The sequence below is a fragment of the Numenius arquata genome, chromosome 9 (genome assembly GCF_964106895.1).
Source record: "Numenius arquata chromosome 9, bNumArq3.hap1.1, whole genome shotgun sequence".
Taxonomy (NCBI): Eukaryota; Metazoa; Chordata; class Aves; order Charadriiformes; family Scolopacidae; genus Numenius; species Numenius arquata.
Window position 1 is genome coordinate 54,553,844 of NC_133584.1, and position 23,573 is coordinate 54,577,416.

The 23,573-nt window shown below is 43.6% G+C and overlaps 1 protein-coding gene across 1 annotated transcript in view; it reads left to right on the forward strand.

The window, feature by feature from the left end:
* The window catches only part of LOC141468633 (protein eva-1 homolog C-like), a 204,738-nt gene that overhangs the window by 94,796 nt on the left and 86,369 nt on the right, over positions 1-23,573 (forward strand). Inside the window, exon 5 of the mRNA XM_074153770.1 lies at positions 6,703-6,846. Coding sequence (XP_074009871.1) covers positions 6,703-6,846 — 144 coding nt within the window. The remainder of the gene's footprint in view (positions 1-6,702; positions 6,847-23,573) is intronic.

Consider the following 23,573-nt stretch of genomic DNA (forward strand, 5'->3'; position numbering starts at 1 on the left):
GGAAGCAGCCTTAAACTGACTAAAACCCATTCATTGTGGTGAGCTTGATGATATGGACATTACATCACAGAGACTGATTCCAGTTTTAAAGCCAATGCTCTCTGCAAGCTGCGGCTGGTGAAATCCTCCAGCGTGGCTTTGTTGCCATCTGATTTGGGTTTTTACCCTGTCAGAGACTTGGCTGATAAAGACAGTAGATCTGGGAATATTATCATACTAATATGATGAATTACCTACTGAGGGCTTAGACTAAGAGTTGTGAAATTAAACTGGCCAGCAGTCTGCATTTGTGGGGTGATCCTGCGAAAGAGAATTCACCTTATACCAGGAGCAAGGGTGGGGGGACGTGCAACTTCTAAAAAGTGGGGCCAGGAGTAAAGAGGATAAAGTGAGTTGATCCCACTCTCCCCTAAACCCAAACTTAGGTTTAAAATACCCTATTCCAAAAGCACAGCTGATATCTTTAAACACTTTCACATGTGGAAGTTTGACCATAGCCAGGATTCATATTTGCTCTTTGGCAGTGTACTGAAGCAATCCAAGACTAATGAAAGCCGAGGGTAACTCTGGCCCAACCTGTGTGAGTGGGCTCTCTATCATCTGTGAGGTCTTAAAGTGGTTTTTATTGCTCTGCTGTTGGATTTGAGCTATGTGGGCTTTAAAAGGTTCTTGGCAGGGGTCTGGCTCTGCTTAACAGTACTTACGTCAGACTTAGGGATATGGTGTTACAGGCATCTGTGATTGTCCTTCCCCATATCTCTGATACATGGGATCACTTGTTTGTCACTAACATCAGGATGGTATTTCATGTAACTCTGCAGTTTGCATTTAGCAAGCAAACAAGGAGCAAAAGAAAAGGGGTGTAGCCCTGATTGAGCGTGTTACCTGGTGCAACAGGAGTGCCACATCTTATCTTCCGTTTTTGAGGACCTGGAAGATGTGAATTTGGCCAGCTGCAGGGAGCCATAGCCCAGCTCTGCTCTACCACATTGCTGGGCTTGGCTTCCCTGCATCTCTTTGATAGGCTAACTGCTTGATTTATGGGTAAGAGAGCCTCTGTTTTCTTGTCTCTGTGAGCTCTGGGAGTGGGCACCTGGAGGTGAAAACTTCTGACCTGGAATCACCTCCTGAATCACCTCCATTATACTTGGAGATCTCGCTTCAACCCAGCTCCCTAAGGACTTGTTTACATCTGGAAGTTAAGTTACCTACATTCACTTGATAACAGCCAACAGGAGTGATGTTGGGTGGTTTTATACTCCGGAGACACAGGGGTAAAAGAAAATACCATGTTGTCACTTCTAGAGCTCTGAATGACATGGTGGTGTCTGTGACTTATGAGGGTGCTGTAGTCTCATCTATCACTCAGTCACATCTCAGATGTATTATTGACATCTTCAGTGCTAGTTAGGGAGGCGATAAAGATGCTTGAATATGACATTTTGGCATCCAGTTAATGACCTCCTTATCACAAATCCTTTGAAGTGTCTAAGGGAGATGGTCCCATTTGGAGGCTTTGATTGCTGCTCTTGCATTTTTCAGTTCAATGTGTTATGTGGAGGATGAACATATTGACAGATCATGAAAATCAAGAGGGGAGACCAAGCTAATTTCAGTATCCGTATAGTCCTCCCTCAAGCTATTGCTGGCTGCTTGCCCTGGCATCTATGGGAATGCACGAGGCATTTGTGCTTAGAAGTTGTGTGGAGGAAAACACGGAAAATTCCCTGTTGTGACAAAAAGGAAGTCTTTGAAGATAATACTTTGTCAAATTTTGTCCACAGAATCCATTTCTTTTTTTTTCAGGGCTGGAAGAATATGATTGATTCCAAGAGATTAGCTCAGGCCTTACGATGGGGAAAATGAGAAGAGTGTTTGGATTTACCATGTGGGAATTGTCAGTAAAGTTTAGTTGGATCTTGTAATATGGGTACCTCAGATGACTTTCTGCCACTCCTACCTTCACCAGATTTTGGTGCTCATTAGCATTTGGAGGCCAGTGGCAATGATGAAGACTTGCCTAAATTGTGGCTGTTTGCTACAAGAGCCAAGGAAATGGAGTACTACAAGAAACCTTCACAATGCTATGGTGAAGTCAAACTGGCAGCCACTTACAAACAGTCAGAGATCAATATTCATTAACATCTTCAATAGTGACCTGGATAATGGGATGGAGTTTGTAGGTGGTACCAAATTGGACAGGACAGTTGTTACAGTAGGGGGTAGGGACCTTGAGGAGCCTCAGTGAGCTGGAGAAACGTTATGAAGCCTTGTGAAGTTAAACAAGGGCAAGCGCAAAGTTCTGCAACAGCACAGGCTAGGGACCAGCTGGCTAGAAAGCAGCTCTGCAGAAAAAGGACCAATGGGTCTTGGGGGACAAGAAGTTGAACATGAGTCAGCGGTGTGGTCTTGTGGCAATGGTGGGTAAGCGGATACTGGACTTTATTAGTAAGAATATTGTAAGCACATCAAGGACAGGACTTATTCACTCTATTTGGCTTTCCAGTACTCAACTGGGACACTGGAGTGTCCAGTTTGGGGCTCCCCAGATAAAGAAATATGTTGAAAAATTGGAGCAAGTCCAGTGAAAGGCCACCAAGCTGATCAGGGGACTGGAGCACACAGCATATGGGGAAATGTTGGGGAACCCAAGTTTGTTCAGTCTCAAGAAGAGAAAGCACAGGGTGGGATCTTAATGCTGTTTCCTACTACCTAATAGATGGCTCTGCAGAAGGCTGTTCTTGGAAATGGACAGTAAAAACCCAAACAAACACTAAAAGCAATGAACATAAGTTGCAGCAATGGAAATCTGATTAGATACAAGGGAAAAGTTCTTCACCTGGAGAGTGGTTTAGCCCTGGAACAGTTGCCCAAGGAGTTTGGAGAATATATATCTGTGGACATTTTAAAAACTTGCCTGGGCAAATTCCTGGGCAACTTGATGTAACATCAAAGCTGGCTGTGCTTTGAGCAGGAGGTTGGACTGGATAGGCTCCAGATATTGCTTCCAAATAAATTGTTGTATGGTTTATGTGCCGCAGTCCCAACAGGTGACCTTTGTCCTGGATGTATTTTCAGTATTAAGGTTTGCAAAAAGTCCACGTAGAAGAGGCTTTAAAAATCTCAGTGCCTGACTTTCTATGCTAGGGGATTTCATCCCCATCTGTAATTGAAGCATAGAGAGTCTCTTCTGCTTTTCTGCTCATATTGGCTTGTGCGGCTTCAGCTGGAGTAGCCTGACAATTGGAGAGTTGAGGAGTTCACTACTGATATTTGTGAATCCATATTGTGAATACAATTGTGAATTGTGCCTAAAGAAGCTGGGTATTTAAGGCTACATGTATACATGTTTACCGTGTTGACATAGTAAACTAACAGTGCCAGAGCCTGGGCACAGATACTGGACATAGGTCTGTACTGTTAAATGTAGTATGGCCCATGGCGTGGTAAGTTGCCTTGGCTCAGCTAACACCCTCCTAGGCAGTCCAGAAGATGTTTTGAGATTGGTTATAGGACAGGGACTGGGTATCACCACTCTGTTTTGGAGGGTAAAAGGATTTAATAGCATGGATGGGGGTTGTTCCACCACAGTTGGCATCAGGGCCAGGGTTAGTTTTCATTTACCAGTGAACAAGTAGCCGAACAGCATAGGCTGGACCTGGGCACTATTAAAATACGAGTACGGTTTGCAGCATTAGGACCTGCTCTGGCAGATGGATCTATGTGGAAGAAGCGCTCTCCTTGGATGTTGTAACTCAAACTACGTCTGTATCGGTAGTGGGGCTGGAGGCTAGAGCAGGGTCCCACAGCTGTCTGTAGGCAGTGTGGCATGTTGTTTTCAGTGGGTAGCATGGGCAAGGCTGTCCTCTCCTGGGGAAAAAAAAGGATGCAGCCACTACCTGATAAAGGTAGTATCAGGATTGTGCTCATCTACTGTCTACACATCAGCTAGTCTGTGCTGAATACAGTGAGAAAGAGCCTGCTGCCTATCCCCACAGCTGGCTGACCTCATGTCCATGCAGCAAAACCCTCTTCCATGTACTCCCGCTCCTCTCCTTTCCATCCAAAATATCCAGGGAGGCCTTCTGAAAATTGATGATTGGGACTAGCCCTGTTATATCTCAGACTATACTGCCTGTTTGGGGTAATGCTAGCGGCCAAAATAATCTTAAGGAACGGGGTGGCACTTGAACAAGGAGGATAATGGTGTGTCCGGCTTTGAACCCTGTTTGGTTTCCTAGTGCAGATGACACTGCTAAAGTCAGTATGGATGGAGACTGAAGCCTGCTCAGAACTGCACAGAAGGAAGGAGGTCATCGATACCAAGACATGACTGGTGATGGCTAGAAAAGGTGGTGATGTTAGTGTGAGGGTGTAGGACAGACAGAACTCCTAGGAGCATTTCCACTGTGCTGAATCTACAGCTCTGGCGCCTGAAGACTCAGTCCAGGTTGTTAAGTTGGAGGGCAGAGTCTGGTTTGTTACCGCACATTCCTTCATGAGGAGCGTCCCAAAGGCTGAATGTCTCTGGTGACGATGTATGTCGTGCCTCTCACAGGACCGGTAATGGGTAATTCCCCAGCCTCCCGGGGAGGTAGTGTGCTGCTGTGCCGGGGGGCGAGGGCCCTGTGCAGACAGCCGTGGGATGCTGTCTGTTTTGCGTGAGAACAATAACAAAGAAAAAGAATAGGCGCCCTCCATGAAATCCTGTGCAGTGCTTGGATTTGATGAGTTTCTCTAACTGGACATTTGACAAAAAGACAATAAGGCGGAATTGCTGCATGCCAGATGTTTCCACTGGAACCTCTAACACTCGTTGGATCAAAAATCCCCTAAGGAAGTTTGGGTGGTTCAGTATGAAAATGCTCACATGGGGCCCTGTTCTTTTGTCATTTGCAGCATGAGAAATAAAATCCTGCCTTTGGTTTGAGGAAAAAAGACATGTTGCCCTCTAGGCTTAGTTTTCTGTGCCTTTCCTGTGTCTCTTATGGCTTCTGTTGTTGTGCTTGTTCTTGCATTCAATACCTTTTGGGGTTCATTTTCCCGTTCCCTGCCTCCTGATTAGTGACCAAAAGGAGTTTGTATTCCTTTCTCTGTAGCTTTCCTGTTGCTTTTAGCAGCAGCTTACTGTTGAAGAAATATCTTCTTGTCAATTTCCTCTTGTGCTTGGATCTGGCTGGTCAGTGAAAGCAAATTACGAGTCTAGCACCTAAAAGTTTGAGAACTTGTCTGCACAAATAATTTTCACCTTAGCTGAGGAAACGAGCACAAACTACTTGATAGAAAATAATAATGGGGAAAATGGAATGGAATGGAATAGAATAGAATATTTCATTTGGAAGGGACCTAAAGCAATCAAGTCCAACTGATGACATGACCACTTTAGGGCTCACCAAAAGTTAAAGCATGTTATTAAGGGCGTTGCCCAAATGCCTCTTAAACACTGACAGGCCTGGGGCATCGACCATCTCTCTAAGAAGCCTGTTCCAGTGTCTGACCACCCTCTCAGTAAAGAAATGTTTCCTAATGTCCAGTCTAAACCTCCTCCAGTGGAGCTTTGAACCATTCCCATGCGTCCTATCACTGGATCCCAGGGTGGAGAGATCAGCACCTCCCTCTCCATGTCCCCTCCTCAGAAAGCTGTAAATATTTACCTTTAGAGCTTTGCATATTTTAAAGTCCTGAGTATGACATTTCTACTTGTATGGAATAAACATCATTAACAGAATATTTGTACTGAGATAGTAAATGGTAACATTATAATTATTTGACCTCATAGTAACCCTCATTAGACTCAGAAATACATCATCTAAGAGCAGACAGGGACACGGATCACCTCTGTCTGCAGAAAGGGGCCAGAGATGGTGACTTAAGACAACTTTCTTGGACATAACAAAGGTTAAAAAAGCTTACCCAAACTCTCCTTATCTCTTCCCCTCAAAATAGAACAAGCAAAACCTGGAAAAAATCAACACACCCAAATCAAATCAGAGTTTTACCCTTCCCTAAAAAGATCACAATGCCCATCTCCCTTACACCCACGAGGTGGGAATGTGCTAATAACTTTGCATGTTTATGTGTCTTCAGTTGCATTATCAGACAGCTAAATAAATCTATAGGCATTCCATATGAATATTATAACTGTAGCATTAACACATTTTCTGTTCCTATGAGAGTCTCTTAGATTAATGGGGAAGCTTGTAGTGTTTCTGGATAAATTCATTGGAGGAAGACTGCTGAGATCCGAGTCTTTTTCCATGCTCTGCACTGATTTGCTGTTGTTAGTCTTTTTACCTTTCTATGACTTTGTTTCTCCATTAAAGTGAAGGTATTGATACCTGTCTTAGAGTCTTTTCAGACATTTCTAGAATAAATGCCAGGTTGAGAAGGAATTATTTTTATTACGGAGAGCCTTTTCCCTTTGAAAACAAGCCATCTTTTATTTGCAGCCTTTTTCTATGGGTATGTGAGGGTTTCTGATTCTTCACTCTTCTTTTTGGTAATTCCCTTTCATCAATTTACAATTTATTAGAGGAGTTTGAGAGTCAGATACACCTTCCCATGTAAACACAAAGATTTTGAAATACTCATGGAAAGCTCATATGTATGTGTTCTCACATTCTGCATCTGCTAATATTTTTCAGGCAATTTCTGGTGTGAGTGGACAAATATTCACAAACTTGTATCCTTTTTCCCTTTTAGAGTGTCAGTCGGCTACTGCTCTCCAACTCATGATCAAGCGCTGTCATGGGAAAAGAAGCTGCAGCATATATGCCAGCACCTATGAGTTTGGAGATCCTTGTTACCCGGGCATCCGAAAGCATCTTAATGTCATCTACACCTGTGGTGAGCCACAAAATTATCTTAATTTAACTCTCATTGGTGTGTGTGTTTGATGAACAGTGGTGTGTAAGAATAACAGGACTTGTAGTCATACATAAAATGTTGCTGAACTTCCAGGTGGCTCATGGTGATTCTTATTTGGTCAACAAGGGAAAGCTTTGTGGATCACCCGAGTGGTTTAATTCTGTCTTTTTTTCTATTCGTTGGCTTGATAGAAAAAGCAAAAAATGTGGAAATGATATTTTGTTAACCCATTCAACACTGCCTGCATGGCAGGAAAATCTGGTGGTGAAATCAGTTGACTCAGTTGATGCTTATATCCTGAATGTCAGCATCCTGCCCTTTCACTTGACTGCAGGAACATTGTGGTTATCAGTAGGATCCTCTTTGTTCTGTATTTCAATTTGTACAGCAGAATAAGACAATCACCAATCCATCCTCATCCATGGCGTTTGTAAGAAATCACTCCCAAAATCTTCAGGTGAACATTGCAACATTTTCCTAACAAAATATTGTTATTTGGAAAAAAAACCAAAGCAAACAGTTGGGAGCTTAAGTCACAGAGCTGAGCAGACACTGTGCTCCCACTTGACTAGTCATCTTGTTTTGCAAGAGAGAAAAGAATGTTCCTCTCTGAGCTCTGTGGTATGAAAACAACATCAGGTCTGTCTTCTTCCACTGATGACATTTTGGTCATTTGAAGCTGATATATTTGAAAATGTTTGCTTGAGGGTTTTGTTTATGTAGCTGCTGCTGAGGAACAGCTCAATTTCTCTCCGTTCCTTTCTACGTCAACCTGGAAGAGGAAATTCTGGTTCTATTTTGAATCTGCTGATGCTGTTTTGATGGCTGAGCATGTAGTAAAGGAGGTGCTCGCTCTGTCCTCAGGCAACAACAGGTCTGTGGGTCAATCTCTGTGTGGAGCTGCAGGGTGCTGAGCCTGATAGTTGGTATTTGAGATGGAGTCACTGTGGCGTTTTGTATGTTATGTCACTTTTCTTGTAAAGAGACTGGAGAGAAGCTTATCCTCATGGGGATTTGATGGAAACCAAAGCAATGCAGCAAAACAGGAGCTTCATAACTCAAAAATAACTCAACTGAAAAAAACATAACTCAAAAACCAAACAGAGCCCCATGATGTATTTCCAAGAGGATATCTCCTTCAAAAGCCCCCACAGCCTTATTCTGGCATTGTGCTCCTGGTCCCAAAGTCCACTACAAAAGATGTTAATGATCTCTTAATCTGACCTTAACTTCCTTAGTCATAGCCTAACTGCATCAGGAAATGAGTCATGCTCGAGAGCACAAAATGGCATGCTTTGCTTTTTAGTGGATAAAATCTGCCTCATCCTTTGAAGGTGGCCATGGCTCCTTTTCAGAATCATGATCTCACATGTCTCTCAGCTGGATTTTGTGTTCATCAGACACATACTTCTCCCCTCAAACAGCAAAATCCTTCAAAATGTGAAAACCAAATAAACAAGAAATCAAATTCCAGTCCCATATGCTTGTGTCAGACCGAAGTAAATCCTGGCATTCTTTTAAAAGAAATGATAAAACCAAGCAATTTGATGTTCTTATGGTTTAGAGAACAATTGAAATGTGGGAAACCTCCTGTTGGGTATCTCTTTGTTTCAGGTTTCCATAGAGCTGCATGTGTTATTGCTCCTGGCACGGTGTTCTCCTACTTTCGTAAAACCCGTAGGAGTGAAAGGGGACAAGCTTTGACTGACAAAGGTGACTGCGCTCTCCTGTGACCTGTATCTAGACATGTATCCCTGTTCCCCACCTCTTGCAGTTGGAAACACTCGATCCCTGGATGCGGCTTTGCTGCTCTTCACTGGAGAGCAGTGGAAGACGCAGGGTCACCCTGGCATAGCTTGGGAAGCGTGACGGGTGTACAAAATGGGTTTCTCTGAGCATCACTTCAGCCTTTATTGCTGCTGCTTCAAATAAGTGACTTCATCACTCCCTGAGATCAAGCACTGCAGTCAGTCTGCTCTTCTCTGTCACCCCCCGGCTGCCAGGCTGTGGCAGGAATGTCCTGCCATGGTTCAGCAGTTTGGACCATGTCAGTGGTCTCACCTGGAGAAAAACTGTGATGTGTCCTTAGCCAGTGTTACCAACCCGCTGTGCTGCTTCGGAAGAGGTGGTGAGAGAAGCATACCGGTGGCAGCGTGGGCAGGAGGGACTTCAGGCAGACATGTCCCATGTGATTATGGGGACAGGGCAGCTGAACTCTGCTCTTGGTGCTAAAGCGTGGGCAGGGCTGGAAAGAGAAAAACACGTCTTCTACTGATAGCAGAAAAACACGTCTTCTACTGATAGCAGTCAATGAAGAAGAAGAATCTGCTGAAGGAGTAATTTATGAGGTAGCAAAAAGTAGTATTAATTGAAAGCTCATGTGTTGTTACCAGAAATGACAGCCCTTTTGCTGAGGTGGACTTTGTGACAGGCATTAATGCTGATGTTGGCTGTGTAGAGTCATGACTAGTGAAGAGCTAGTGAGGTGACTTATCTCCCAGTCCTGGCAGGAGAACATCTGCAAGTGTCTCTCAGGTCAGCGCATACAGACTGTTCTTCTCTGGTTTGACAGCAGGAGCTGAGCTCTATCCCGTATCTCTGAGAGGTAAATGGATGAGGCAACAGCTTTGGTTTCTTTAAGCCATATCCAGATTTCTTGGAGGTTCATTCCTTCAGCCCCTGTGTTTTATTGCACATGAGAATTCCTGCCAGACGTACCTGCTTTTGTTGTAAGGTCGCCTAACTTTTTTCTCAGTTGTGCCTTTTTGAATAATTTGGTTTAATTACTCCAGCCAGTGGGAGTGTCTCAAGTCAGCGGTTCTCTGTATCATATTATATCTCTTTGCATCTTGCTTTAAATGTCTGTTGGCATCACTTAGCTGAGAGGGAAATGCTACAAGTTAGCGTGTATGTACAAGATGATTGAAACAAGCAAGTAAGCGTCAGCCCGACACGATAGCGATCTCTCGTGTGCATTAGGGTCCCATTAGCCCAGCCAAGGAAACAGATGCAAAATCCTCCAACCCAAAAACATTCCAAACCTGACCCTTGGCAGAAGCTGAAATACTAAATTTTGGCCCAAAGCCAGCTTTAGTGAATGGGATGGTGTGGAAGGTGGGATTTTCCAGTACGTGGGTCCCATTACTGCATTAATTATTTTTTTAAAAGGAAAAGGCAAGTTAATTCTGGGAAAGCACATAACACATGGCAAGATTGCTTTCTTAGTGTGGCAGCTGTAACTAGAGGGAGGTATAAAAATTTTAGCTCTGTCTTTTCTTTTAAATACCCTGAAACTCTTAGAGGGTAACAGCAAATAAAAGAGTATCAATGCAACTGGGAAAAATAGTGCAATAGAGACTTAATAGAAGTCTTTCTATCTTTCTTTCTGTTCTGCCCCCCAACCACCACCCCCATCTCCCTCTCTTTCTCCTTCTTCAGTATAAAGCATTGTATTTGTAGTATCCGCGGGTAGCTTGCTAGTGGTTTTGTACTTGCTGATAAAAGTTACTGTGCTCCTGACCTTTTCCTTTTTCTTAATTGTCCACTTATTACCTTCAAAGACTCCCTTTAATTCTCTAGATCTCTTTCTTCTCTAGTGTACTAGACTTGGTTTTTTGGCCTCTGTTGAAGTCCTAACTCAGCAATGTATTAAAACATTGTGTTGGTTTTTTTTCAGGTGCGTAATACCACTTGGATTCAAGGAAGTGTTTAAGTGTGTGCTTTGTTTTAAGGCCCATGCGTAAATACCATGAAAGTTAAATATTTTCTCAAATACTTCCTTGAGAGGGGATGAGGGGCTTGTCTGTGTGTAAAGAGAAAACTTATTCTTAGCACTGAAAGTCAAGGGAGCGATCCAGAGCGCCTGCTGTCCCGACAGACCTGCCTCCCTGTGCAACGGAGGCTGTAAATGTAAAACCTCTGCTCTTCTTTAAATACCAGCATTGCTCAGAAATGGCCTGATGAGGAAAAAAAAAAAAAAACCCCAGATCAAAAAAAGATGGGGATTGTGAATTTCTTTGTGTCTAGGTGTGTCACAGTGGGTTGGCTGTCGGTCCTGATCACTGGTGACATTTTAATGCCTTTGTTGGACATACATTGGACCAAATGGAGGAAATGTGGCCTTGGATGTATTTTTGATGTGAATATCCATTGTGTGTTTGGATGTGTGTGTGCCTTCTGCTTGATTCATGCTCGATGGAAAGGGGTCATTGGGCTGAGATCTAATGAACTGCCATGGTAACTCATAAATTGCTTGGAAAATCCTGCAGTTCTGCCACATTAATAATCCTGCCATCCTGCTTTGCGAGGCAGTAAGGTGAGTCTCAAAGGCCAAGCACTTCACATCCTGATGAAAGAACCAGGCAGGTAAAGTATAAGACCTGAGCGCAGGGACAGCAGCTATTGTTCCGCGGTGTCTAATGCTGCTGGGAGACCAAGTGGGGTCAATGAGATGTGGTAGAGATGCTCTGGGGTGGTGGGGATGTGCTGACCTTTGCTTTCTCTGAGCACTTGGGAAACAGTCTGGCTTTCTCCAAAATGTTGTGTTTAAATAAATATTCTATCACATTGGGCTTCAGGCAGGGTCTGCGTTAGACAAGAGAGCTCTGAGGTGGTTGCCCTCACGATGGTGATGAGGAGGGAGGTTGAAGAGCTGCACAAATTCTCTCCTGTCATCTCAAAGGGACTGTGCTCTAGTCCATTAGCTCCTGTGCAGTAAATCTATCACTGCCTCAGGCTGGGTGACTGTAATGGTCCCTTTTGTTCTTAAAATTTATGAATTCATTAATGCAGAAAATGTATTTTTATCACTGCAGAAGGCTTTCTATAAAACAGCAATTTCTATAAAAAGCAATGTCCAAAATCTGCAAAAAAAAAAAAGAAAAAAAAAAGGAAAAAAAAAAAAAGAAAAAGAACAATTCCAGACTTCCAAGAAAAAAGAAAAGCATTTTGACTCTTTAGAAACAGGTCGATGCAGACAGGGCCTTGCTAGAGTGACAGGCACAGAAAACGTAATGCAGACTGCCTTTCTTCAAAAGTCGAAATAAAATTGGTGTTTACAAACAAGTGAACATCTTAGGCAACCTAGCTCTAGGGATATCAAACTGAATATATAATGTTTGATAACAGGGATTCTTGTGTCAAACTCCCAAGCAGCTCACAGACATGTAAGTTTTAAATTCATGGCCACATAGTTTGACTTCTCAAATAAATAAAGAACAGAATAATGATATAATATACTGCCATTATGCAGCTACTTTCAATATTAAAAATTTCGATTCAGAGATGGTTTGGGACGTCTCTTCAAAACCCATGTCTTATTTTCCTAAGATAATAGAAATTAGTCTGGTAATTTTTGTGTCAAGCCTATCATTCTGCTCAAGCTCTAGCGTATTTTTTAAAAAGTAATGAGTGCAAATAATGAAAAATTCATGAAGTGGGATTCATCTGACCAAGTGTAGACACATAAGCTACAGAGATTTATAGTGTAGGCAATCCCATCCGAGAAAAATTCCTCTTACAGGTAATGGAGAGGAACAGCTGCTTTTGAGGCACAAATCATCTCATCCTAAAATAGGTGCCTGAAAGAGATGAGCTGCATATTTGAAGTGACAGTTCTCCTGTACTGACTATAAAGGGAGCTTCTGGTGCTTAGCTGAGATATTGTTGTCTACATGTAGGACGTCTACAATGCAGATACCTACATCTGGTTACGTGGCTTTTAATCACTGCGTTCTTACACAGATGCTCCTTTTGGTCAAAAATATCACTGCCATATAATGATAATATAATATATTATATATATAACATAATTATATAAGATATAATTATATAATATATTAAAATATATATTATATATTATAACATTATATAAATATATAATATAATATAATTATATATCAATATAATATAATCATAATAAGTGTTTTCTCCTTACAATTATTAGTTTCCACTCCCACTGTTTGACTGGATCTCCAAATAACATAGATTTATCTGGGTAAGAGATGAACGTGATGGTTATTTAAGTTCTTAAGGGGGATTTCTTTCTCTGAACTTTAAGAAATTATCTGTAACCAGACAGGAGTGTTAGTGCTGAAAAAGTTCTCAAATAGCAGCTTGGTGTCTTGCACCCCAGCTCAGGGTTATATCAGACTCCAGACTTGGGTTTGGAGAATATTTTTCTTGATAATTGAATTTGAGTGGGATTGAGGTTCACTTCCTACATTTCACCTTTATAAATTCCCCTGATATCTCTAGGAACTAGGATGGGGTTGATAGCTTTGCTGTCTTCTTTGACTGGCTGTCACATTTTTATTCTTTTGGTCTTTTGTTCTCAAGGTCAGATTTGTTGTAGGCTGTCAGGGACTGCAGCTGGTGGCACGGGAGAGGGGGCAGAGTAGATCTTTGTTGGTGAAGTAGCTCCTGTTGCCTGTTCCTGCAAGCAAATGGACTTGTTGAACCTCATCCCAGCCTTTTACACATTTCCATCCAGGGGAAGGAAAAGCAAGGAGCTTGTTTCTCCTTTCAGAAAATTAGACCTCACTTTCAGAAATACTCATACTTCATAGAACCTGTTAAAAAAGCACATGGCCGTGGAACTAAAGACTGCACCATGATGGGTAAGCACAAAAGACATTTTCCAACTTTGCCATCTTTGGTGATGTTGTCTTAAAAACTTTTGTGGACGCAGTTTCCTGGATCTTAGAGAGAACCAAAGGAAACCCCTCAGTCAGCAAGGCTCGTATAATTTGGATTCACAGCTCAGATCTGTTGGAGATGATAGATTCCCTGAGGGCAAAGGCAAGATCCCATCTCTTTTGCTGGCCAGTGCTAAAGTGAGTGGGGCACATGCTTTCCAAATGGGCTTGGAGGTACTTGCTAATAACAGAGACTGTAGTATTCCTGCCATCCTACGCCAAGAAGGAATATGCTATAGACCCAAAGAACTGTTTGGGTTTCGTGTTAGTGACTGCACAAGAATGTGAAATGTGAATGACATGGCACAACCTGATTAGTTTTAAGATGAAGCTTGACAGCTTGGAAGCTGTCATTGTGCTGCTCCTGTTTGTCTTTGCTTGCTGGACAACTCACTGTAGCTTGATCTGAATCACACATCCAGAAGAGTCCGAACATGTCTAGCCTGGCTGGTCCAGACAGAGCAGCTCTTCATTACCAGGACAGAATGAGCCTGTGTCTGACATAGGTTAGGGTAAATAAATATTCTGAGGAAGCAGAGCTCTACATCTCAGGTGGAGGAGGAGCAGGTAATGCTGTCACCTCAAAGGAAAGGCTTGAAAGCCCTTTGATTCTTGCAGAGAAGAAATGGAGACCTGGAGATAAAAATCATTGCCTTGGGGGTGGGGAGGAAGGAAGATGGGGTTGGAGGAAGCAGAGAGGGAGTTCAAAGGACAACTTTTACGATGATCCTAAGCAGAATGAGCTGCCTTACAATTAGGCAAGCTTTGCAAGCCTGCTGCTGTGGTCCTCTACCTCTGCCATTACTGGGTAATATATAGAGCTTCTACTATGGAAAAAAGGAAGAGTCCCATAAAGAGTTACCTCTGCAACACCTGACACCCACTGTTCACAAGGTGTGTGCACCTGAGGCCTTTATTCCTTTTATCTCTGGGGTTTTTTTTGTTTGTTTGTTTTGTTTTAGTTGTTAAGGACCATTGTTAAGGTCTAAACGTCACAGGGAAGTGCATCAGGGGCTTGTCTGGAGGTTGCCGTTGAGTGTAAGGAGCTGCTGCAGGTCATTTTGCTCAGGGTCCGTGATGCTCCTGGCTAGGGGCTGCTGGAGTTAGTTGTGCCTGGGTGCAGGGAAGGGTGGACGGACTGTCGTGGTGGAGTAGGTGATGGGAAGGAGGCAGGTGGGACTTTTTTTCATTCTAGTATTATCCCTATAATTTAGAAATTTAATAAATGTTTTAGAATGGACGCGGAGTTTCTATTGTAATAACTGTAATGCTAAACTGTAACGGAACCAAGATTTTTTATGGTGGCTGACAGGCCTTTGAGGTTTCTAAACAGATTTGCTCATTGAATGGTTTCCTCTGGCATAAATATGCACATGTCCTGGGGGCTGAACAGTAACCTGCCAACTGCAGAACTGATTTCAGGCTGGGGGTAGATGTGGGGGTCTGCCTGGCTGGCCCTGATTGAATAGGGAGGGCACAGCCTTGAAAGTGGTTGCGATCCATCCATGATTTCATCCCAGAAAAGCAGATCTACCTGAGAATGATTGTGCAAGATGGTATCCCAATTTAATATATCTAAAGGAAATCTTTCAGGAAGTCTGGAGAGAGATAACAGGAGCAGAATTAAAGCTACATAGGTTATCTATATGGTGATTTTTTACCTGCAAGCATAATCCTGCTGTCCAGGCTTTTTTTTTTTTTCTTTGACATACTGACTCCCTTAATGATGTTCTTTTGAAAGTTCTGACCATGAATAAGTGGTTGATATTTACTGTTTCATTGTCACAGGCTACTTTTTTACCTGGGAACCTCATTGAATAGCCTCATTAAATAGGGTTACTGTTGATTCTCCATTCCTGCCGAGACCTGCACAGGTTTCAAATATAGTAATTAACAGTAATGTTGCCAGGTATGAGTCTTCTTTACTGAGAAGGCGGTAGGCAGCCCATCTGCCAGCCCCTTTCATGCCGGAGACTGCAGGCTCTAGCCGGAGGAATGTCTTAGCAGTGAATGGCTGACCCTTCATTCAGTGATCACCCTAACTCCTCCTAATTGAGGTTAATGCCGAAAGCATTGACACCTTGATGCTAACTCATTAGTGCCTGGAGGCTATAGGAGATTGCTGACAGCTCAGTGAAACACTCATTAGATTAAAATTAAAGGGAGGGTTTGACACCATGGCCAATTAAGATATATTTGCGTGCATCACATATATACTTGCCTTTCCTTTTCCAAAATATATCAAGGCAATGCCATTCCCTTGCAGCGCTTACAGAAGGATTCCCAGCTGGTGTCTTTCTGTGAGCACGTGCACATTTCTCTGCTGGGCACGTACCACCACCCTGCTGTTTTCTAGCTGCCCTCTCTTCTCTTCCTCCACTTCAATGCGAAGTAAACAGGAAATTCTCTGGGATTTGGAAAATCCTTGTTCCTGGCCATGAAAAGAGAACTGGAAGAGCAGGACGGAGAAGGGAAATAAATAGCAATTTTGTGAAAGCCACCCAAGATGCAAATACATGTGACCTCCGTGATGGGGTCCCTTGGTACAATTGGGGTTTGTGGCTGTTGCTGAAATAGAATAACAGTAACAGCCACTCGGGGGTCTCTGTAGCCCACTGATGAAAGGTACATGGGCATCAAATGTGTATTTAATTGCTGGGAAGTGCACTAATGATTTACACAATGTTGCCATGCCTACAGTCCTCAGCAAGGACTATCCTGTTGTGCAACTTATTAAGAATCAGCCCCTGCTATGAGTAATTTAGTGGTTACATAGGCAGGGTCAGGCAGACTTTGGGAGAAAGTATTAGTCTCATTTTACATTTACACAAGGGTTTGTGTCATTGGAGCTGAACCTAAGATCTATCAACATAATGCCTTACCTGTGCATGCCTCCTCCCTACCTACCAGCTTATCAATGTATATATTCTGTGGTGACTTTGTTAGACAAATACATCCATGCTTTGTTCTCCAGGTGGACTTTTCACCATGATGTGTTTCCTGCCTAGTCCTTTCTCACATGAGATGAAAAGAAAGCAGCAGGATGTGGCAAGATAATTTCAATTTTTTTTCCTGTTTTGAAACTGAGCTGTGGCTCTCCATGGCCAAACCAAGGAGGGAGGGTTCCTCCATAGCAGGCAGCCGTTAACTTCCCCTGCCCTGCGTGGACCAGGAGGGGAGGAGGATGCTGTGCCTTATATGACTTAAGTGATTTATAACAGCTGAATGATGGCCAACCCAGGTCTCTTTAGCTGTGTGTCACTAAAGAGTATTTCTCTTGTTCCAGTTCAAGTTCTTGGCTGAGAGAGGCAAAGCAATGGTAGGGCATAGAGGTTGACAATTCCATGTCTTCCCACTAGCCAGGAGCATGCCCAGCACCATTTTATCCTTCAGTGGTACAACAGAACTCCAGAGAACCACCCTTTTCCCTCACTTTGGACATTTTCTTGCATTCCTGCTTGATCTCTGAGGCCCAAGGCATGGGGCCTCATATTTTATCTTCTAGCTGTACGGAGGTCTTGGAATGGACTTTTACAGTCCGGGTGTCTGATCGTCCCTTCACTGGTGCTTAGAGATGGGGATGCCAGTGAGGTATTTAAGATTAGAGGCCCCCAGAAAGTTCCTTAGGTAGTGTCTGCTCAGCACAGATGGCCTTTTGGGGGGCACACCAGTTACAGTGGGGAGGAGATTGTCATGGGCGTTACACCCCAGCAGTCTTGATCTTCAAGAAACCTTCCTAAACATTCAGCCGGCATCTACTTTTCCTACCTCCTTTCCATGACCTCCATTGATTTAAAGTGTACGCACCCAAACAGTTAATGCCCCTTCAGACAGACCCTTCAAATACTGTTGACAGTGGCTACTTTTCGTGTCCTGTTTTAGTCATTGTTTAGCGAAGCCATTCATGTTCAGCTCCTTTAATCTTTCCTCATAAATCAACCTGTCCAGTCGCTCAGTTGTCTTTTTGTTGCTCTTTTCCACAATTACCTGTATCTTTTAACAGAAACTGAGCAGGCTTATGATTATTTTTCCCCTGGGGGCCAGCAGAGGCTTACAATTTCTTTGCTGTGTATTAGCAACGGCTGTTATTTTGGCATCGTGCAGTACCAGCACCACTAACCCAGAAGAAAAGCTGAATCTCTCTCTGGAGTTTCAGTCCCAAGTATCCCATTCATTTCTCAGTATTTCACTTATTTTCCCTCATTTAGGTGAACTGAGCCAAGGAAAGTAGCAATTTCTGAATGTCAGAATAGAGATGCGTTTCTGCACGGGGAATAACAGGATCATGGGGGACAGTATCAGCATCCCTTGCTGGCCAGTTGTGTTCCCAGCCTTACTAATACAAAGGCCTGGGGCCTTAAGGATGACTGATACTGCATAATATAAACAATGAAGCAAATCCAACTAAATCCCTTTAGAAGATATTTAACTAAATTCCTAACCCATGAGGCCACCCTGGGCTATCTCTTATCTTTAAAAGCCATCTCACAGCTGCCTGCAAAGACTCTGGAGGCTGGTTAATCCCAGCAGATGGACCCTTGGTGTCGGTGCCTTCAGGGGAAGGAGTGAGGGCAGAGACTTGGAGGTCTCTTTTTTGAACGGGTGTCACTCCTTTCGAGTTCAAGCCAAAGCCTCAGGGAAAGGAAGATACCTGGGATGCAGCTCCATCTGGAGTCCAACAGACCTGTTCCCTAGCTGGTCAAAAGTTGCCACAGCCTGGATGCTTTTAGGTCGCAGTGACCCAGGGGACCAGTTTGTAAGTGGGACTTGCACTATCTAGTCCCTAAATCATATGTATTTTCTTCAAGGTTTGATGAAATTCTTGTAGTATTTCCTTTAGAAGAAAAATACACCTCTTGGAATAGACAAGAAATGCCTTTTTTACAGGAGTACATGAAAAATTAGAAAGGAAATGGATCAGCTCATAAAAGGGCAAAACCCCACCATGTTTCTTCCCCTTCCTCCTTATCAACAAGTGTTGCCTCATTATTTTTGGATGGGCGTGGTAGTTAGCATGGCGCAGTGGATGGGCACTGGGCTAAGGCCAGGAGGCTTTCTTGTTAGACCTGATTTGTCACCAGCTTTTCGGTATTGGGCTGTCACTTGGCTTCCTCCTGCCTTCTGTGGTGAGGCTACAGGTCCTAGGGCTGATTGCTCAGCATCCGGCACAAGGGAACAGCAGCCTCACCACCTCCCTTGGCGTTTCAGTGGATGCATCTAGTGCAGACATGAGCATACAGACAGGATGAGTCTCTGCTTTCAGTGCCTACAGTTGTTGTCGAATTTTATTGACGTGAAGCTTTGGAAAGATCAGGTGTAACTCGTGCCTGACATATCCATTGTCGTCACCATAATTCACTCAGTCATGAATTCAACAACTGTCTCACATTTCTCTTTCATTTTTTTTGTTTCTTCTGTAGTATTGTTGTAATTCTTATTATGAAAAGTAACTGGTATTAAATTCTCTTCTCCCCTGTGGTTTTTTCAGTGAAAAAAACCAAACCATCCAGGATTTAGCCCAGGACTACATACTAGCGCACATTTTTTAACATGCTGTATATTGATCAAAGGGTCTGACTTCTGCTGTGTGAAAGCTGTACACGATTCCCGCAAGTAAGAAAGGCAAATTTTCTCCTCTGTGCTATTAGAGATTATCAAAACCTTCTGCAGATGCCTTAGGTATCCGTGAAGAATGAAGTATAGGGTGTCGGTACTGTGATGTGGCTCTTTTTTGAGTGGACTGAGCCACCTAGTAAATTGGAGTTGGAACATGTGTAATGTAAATTTTCTGTCAGATGTTTCTTAGCCTATTACAGTATTAACAAACAAATGGATTTTCTTTCCTTCCTCACCTCATCATTCTTTTTCCCCCAAGTTATGCTTAATTAAAAATGAGGGTGCCTTTGACAGTAGAGAAAATGAAATGGGGAAGGCACAAATATTGGTTTGTATTTTTTGTTTTTCTTTCCTTCCTGTTCCCATTCAGGGTTGTCAGGGTAGTGATTTTCTCTTAAGCAGCACTTAGGCATATGCATATGTTTGCATTTAATTTCCAGATGGGGAGGCAAGCTTCTAATAACAGTGCGAGTTGCTGCTTTATAGATCTGGATGACTGACTTACCTTCCTTTTGCAGCTGGCCAAGAAACTGCGCCCCGTACCCCGGGATGCCGACACACTCATGGCTGAGCCAGGCTTTTTGACTCTCAAGCGGGACTGGTGCAAGAAATGATTTACCTGTCCCAGGCTGCAACAAGGTTCACCAGCTCTTTACATATGCGAGGCTGGCTCGCTCTTGAATTCAGGATCAGACAAACTGCTTTACTTTTTGGCATGCTGGCTCTTTGTAAACGTGTTTCCTGAAGTCTCGAGCAGATAGGTTTTATTCAAGGAAATGTATTTAATCATTAGCAGTGACATTTTGGTTAAGGCAAAAATATTTTCCTAAGTGAAGGGACTTGTAATGATTCCTCTCTGTTTCTCTGTAAGCGTTCCTCTGCAGACTTGGAGGGAACACCATGTCTCTTGCTGCGTCTCAGGTGTCTTGTCCTGGCTTGGTGAGCTGTGTTTTCCTGAGGGACCTTACTGAGCGAGTCGTAGATCTCAGTGTAGCCAGATCCAGCCTACAGATGCTTTTGAAGTTCAAGACTAAGGGTTTGGACTAGTGGTGGATGCAATCTTGAGTGTAAGTAGAGGGATGGAGTACTGAGTGCATAGACATATTGATCTGGATAGGAATGCAGTTGCAAATAGGTATGTTATTAAACACGCTCTAATGCTGACCAGATGTAGCCATCTACGCTGTAATCAGCTACATATGGACTGGATATTCTGGCCTCCCTTTGTAGTCAGTATATGAAAAGAAATAGGCATTTCTAGGTTGTGGTTCATCTCATTTTCAAGTAGATAGCTCAGGTACCTTACAAGTGCTTATTTCTCTCTTCTGTTTTTAAAGGAACCCATGGTGACCACACCAAGTGTGAATATCTGCATTGTCGGCATCTAAAGTTAGGTCAGATAATTCTTACCTTGAATGTGTTTTCTACAAAATTACTTATTTTCAACAACTATTTGTCATTACTTTCCTGAGTCTTCAAACCTCATGATGTTTAAATGAAGTTCTAGCACCTTGTTGATTGTAAGTTTACTAAACTGTTTCAAATATTTTTAAACTTACTAGTCTTTGACAGTTTCATGCCGAATTTTTGTCTTTAAAAAGTAATAAGATATGTAGTTCAATAATATCTGCTTTTGGGGAGTAATGTCTTTTCTGAAGTGTTCTTATTCCTCAGTGGGTTTGTACCCAGTTTTGCGGGATGGGATTCAGGTTTTGATTTTGATACGGAATGTAGCTGTGTCGACGTCAATGAGATATCGAAGCTCCAGCTGTAGCCTGTGAGCCAAGGAAACTTGGTTTTGTACTGACTAGGTACCTGGAGCTGAGTTGCCCTTGTATACGCACGTAATGGTATTGTTTTATTTATAGGTCCTGCCTAACATTTGCACGCCCTGTCTTTGATGTTTCAGCCTAGGGCTCTTCAAAAGCACTGGGCACTCACGTTTAACTGGATCATGGGTATTTGACCAGCTGAATTGTTCTCAGACTGTGAAGACCAGATCAGTGCCGATAATAATGGTAACTCACACACCTAATACCCACATGGACATTTACATTGCAGACACTGAAATACGGGTGTCTGAATCCAGTGCTGACTCTCCAACTTCTTGTCACTGAGCAAGGATGAAACTCTGGGAAGGGTTTATCTTTTTCTAAGGGATGCAGTGGTCCTAATATAGTTTCATTGCTCTGGCAGCTGTCTCTGTGGAGGACAGCAAGAATGCAAGAGAGGGAAGGCTAGTGTTGCTATTTATTTCTTGGTTTTAGCCATCTTTGAAAACAACAGATCCCCAAAATGGACATGGCAATGTTATCCTTATGCCACAGAAGAGCAAAGAGCCTCTTCTCTATTTTGAGACATCAAAGCAGTCCATGTCCTTCCGAAGGGCATTTCCTTTTCCCAGTTAGTGATAAGAGAAAAACTTTCCCATTCTTTTTATTTCAGTGGAAACTTACCTAGCTCAGAAACAGGGGGTTTGGGGTTAGGGATAGAGTCTGTAACATGGAAAAAAAATAGCTCCTGGTGATATTTATGCACTGTAGTAACACAGAGTGGTCTGGCAGGTCCATATTTTGCACACCAGCTCTGTGGGATATTTGTCCACACGAAAGCAACTGGGGTTACACCAGCAGAGCTGTGAGCACCTCCATAATCCTCCTGCCTTCTGACTGCCCGGGTGTCCTGTGTGCACACTGGGCTGCCAGGGTGCAGCTGACCACGGCATGGCCTCACGTGTCTGGAGGTATTTTACCCCAACAGCCTTATTCAAGCATGGGAGGTCCTGCCTGATTTGGAGGAAGTGTTCTGGCTGGACAAGAAGCTACTTGCTTTGACAACCTGTGTCACCTGGAGAAAGGACCAGACCCTCTCTGGTGGAGTGAACACCCCTAATAACACAGAGGAATTCTCTCCAGTGAAGGAGGGCATTTAGCGCCTGCAGGTTCCAGCTAGACCCTGCAGCCTGGGAGGCTCTCCAGGGACTACCCAGCCGTGATCTTGGCAGAAGCCAGCACAACCTCGTTAGAGCCCTTTCCAGCTGGCTCTGAGCCCATCGGCACCATCTGCCAGCGGATGTCTTGCAGTGTGCCACGGCTTGGCCACTCCACTGTCCTGGTGCCACGGAGGTGTCCTGGGAGCTGGTATTGGTTTGGTGCCCGCTTGTAGGAAATTCCTGTGATGGGGGAATCCCCTTGACTCGCAGCATCTTCTGCTCCCTTTGTGTCTCCCAAGCGGCAGAGAGGGCAGGGGATGAGTTTGAATACATCGAGGAGGCAGCTACGACCTGCCAGGCATCCCCTATGCACCACAACAGACGCTGCTCTGCACCAGTTTGGACATTTAGCTGTGTTTGGGAGAGAGTCCCTGTGGGCTACACTTGTGCAGTAAAAATGTTCTCTGGCCCTAAGGGCAAGTGGCAAGGCATTTGAACAGAGAAACTCTGTACGCAGGCTATCTGCAGTGAAAAGTCCCCTGGCTGTGCTGTCCCCTGGACCATGCGAGGGTGCTGTTTGGGTGGGCAAAGGCCAAAATATCTCCGGGAATTTTGTTAGTTACAACATGTATACAATTGTAAGCCAGTGCTTGAGCCCTTTAGTTTATTAATATAGATATGCCCTGGATTTGACCTCCAGAGCAAGGAAGTTTACTGATCATTATTCTTCCAGTCCCTCTTTGTTTATTCTTCAGTCCTTCTGGGATAACAGGCTACTGTATTCAGCAGCCTGGCGTACTTAGAAACATCCCTACTCCAGATCAGGACAGTTTTCCTGCCAGAAAGGGCTATGGGGTTCCAGAACAATCTCTTACAGGGGAAATACTGAGACAGTCTGGCCCTTGTGTGAGGGAGAGTGAATATTGCCCTGAAATGGCCAGCGAACCCTGAATTTGGGAGCGTTTTCTGCCTTGGCTCCTGTGACAGTGGGAGAGCAAGAGAGGGACAGAGGAGAGGGCTGTGCAGGGGAAGCCACCCCATTTTTTGCTCTTAGGCTGTTCTCAAATATTTTTTTCCAGTTTTCTCTTGTTTTTGTTGCTGTAAGGTTGGCAAAGCAAAACCTGCTAATGCCAGTTGTTCCCTCCACACACAGAACATGGCCACTCAGCTGCTCAACGAGTCTCCTCTTCTCCTTTTCCTGGGCTCCCCTTTTCAGAGAGCAGCAGCTGCTCCATGTACCTGGTGCATTCAGGGCAGGAGGATGTCTCCTCCCCGACACTAATGGCGTTGCCTGTTTGGAAGGAAAAAGAAGTTGTTGGACAACAACTCATCATTTAGATTGGCGGTGGAAACCAAGCTGGGCTGATTTGATAACTTTGAGAAATACAGGCTCCTCAGACCAGTGTTTCATTTGGACATGTACATTCAAGTAGCATTTAATTTATTTCTTTAATAAAAAAAAT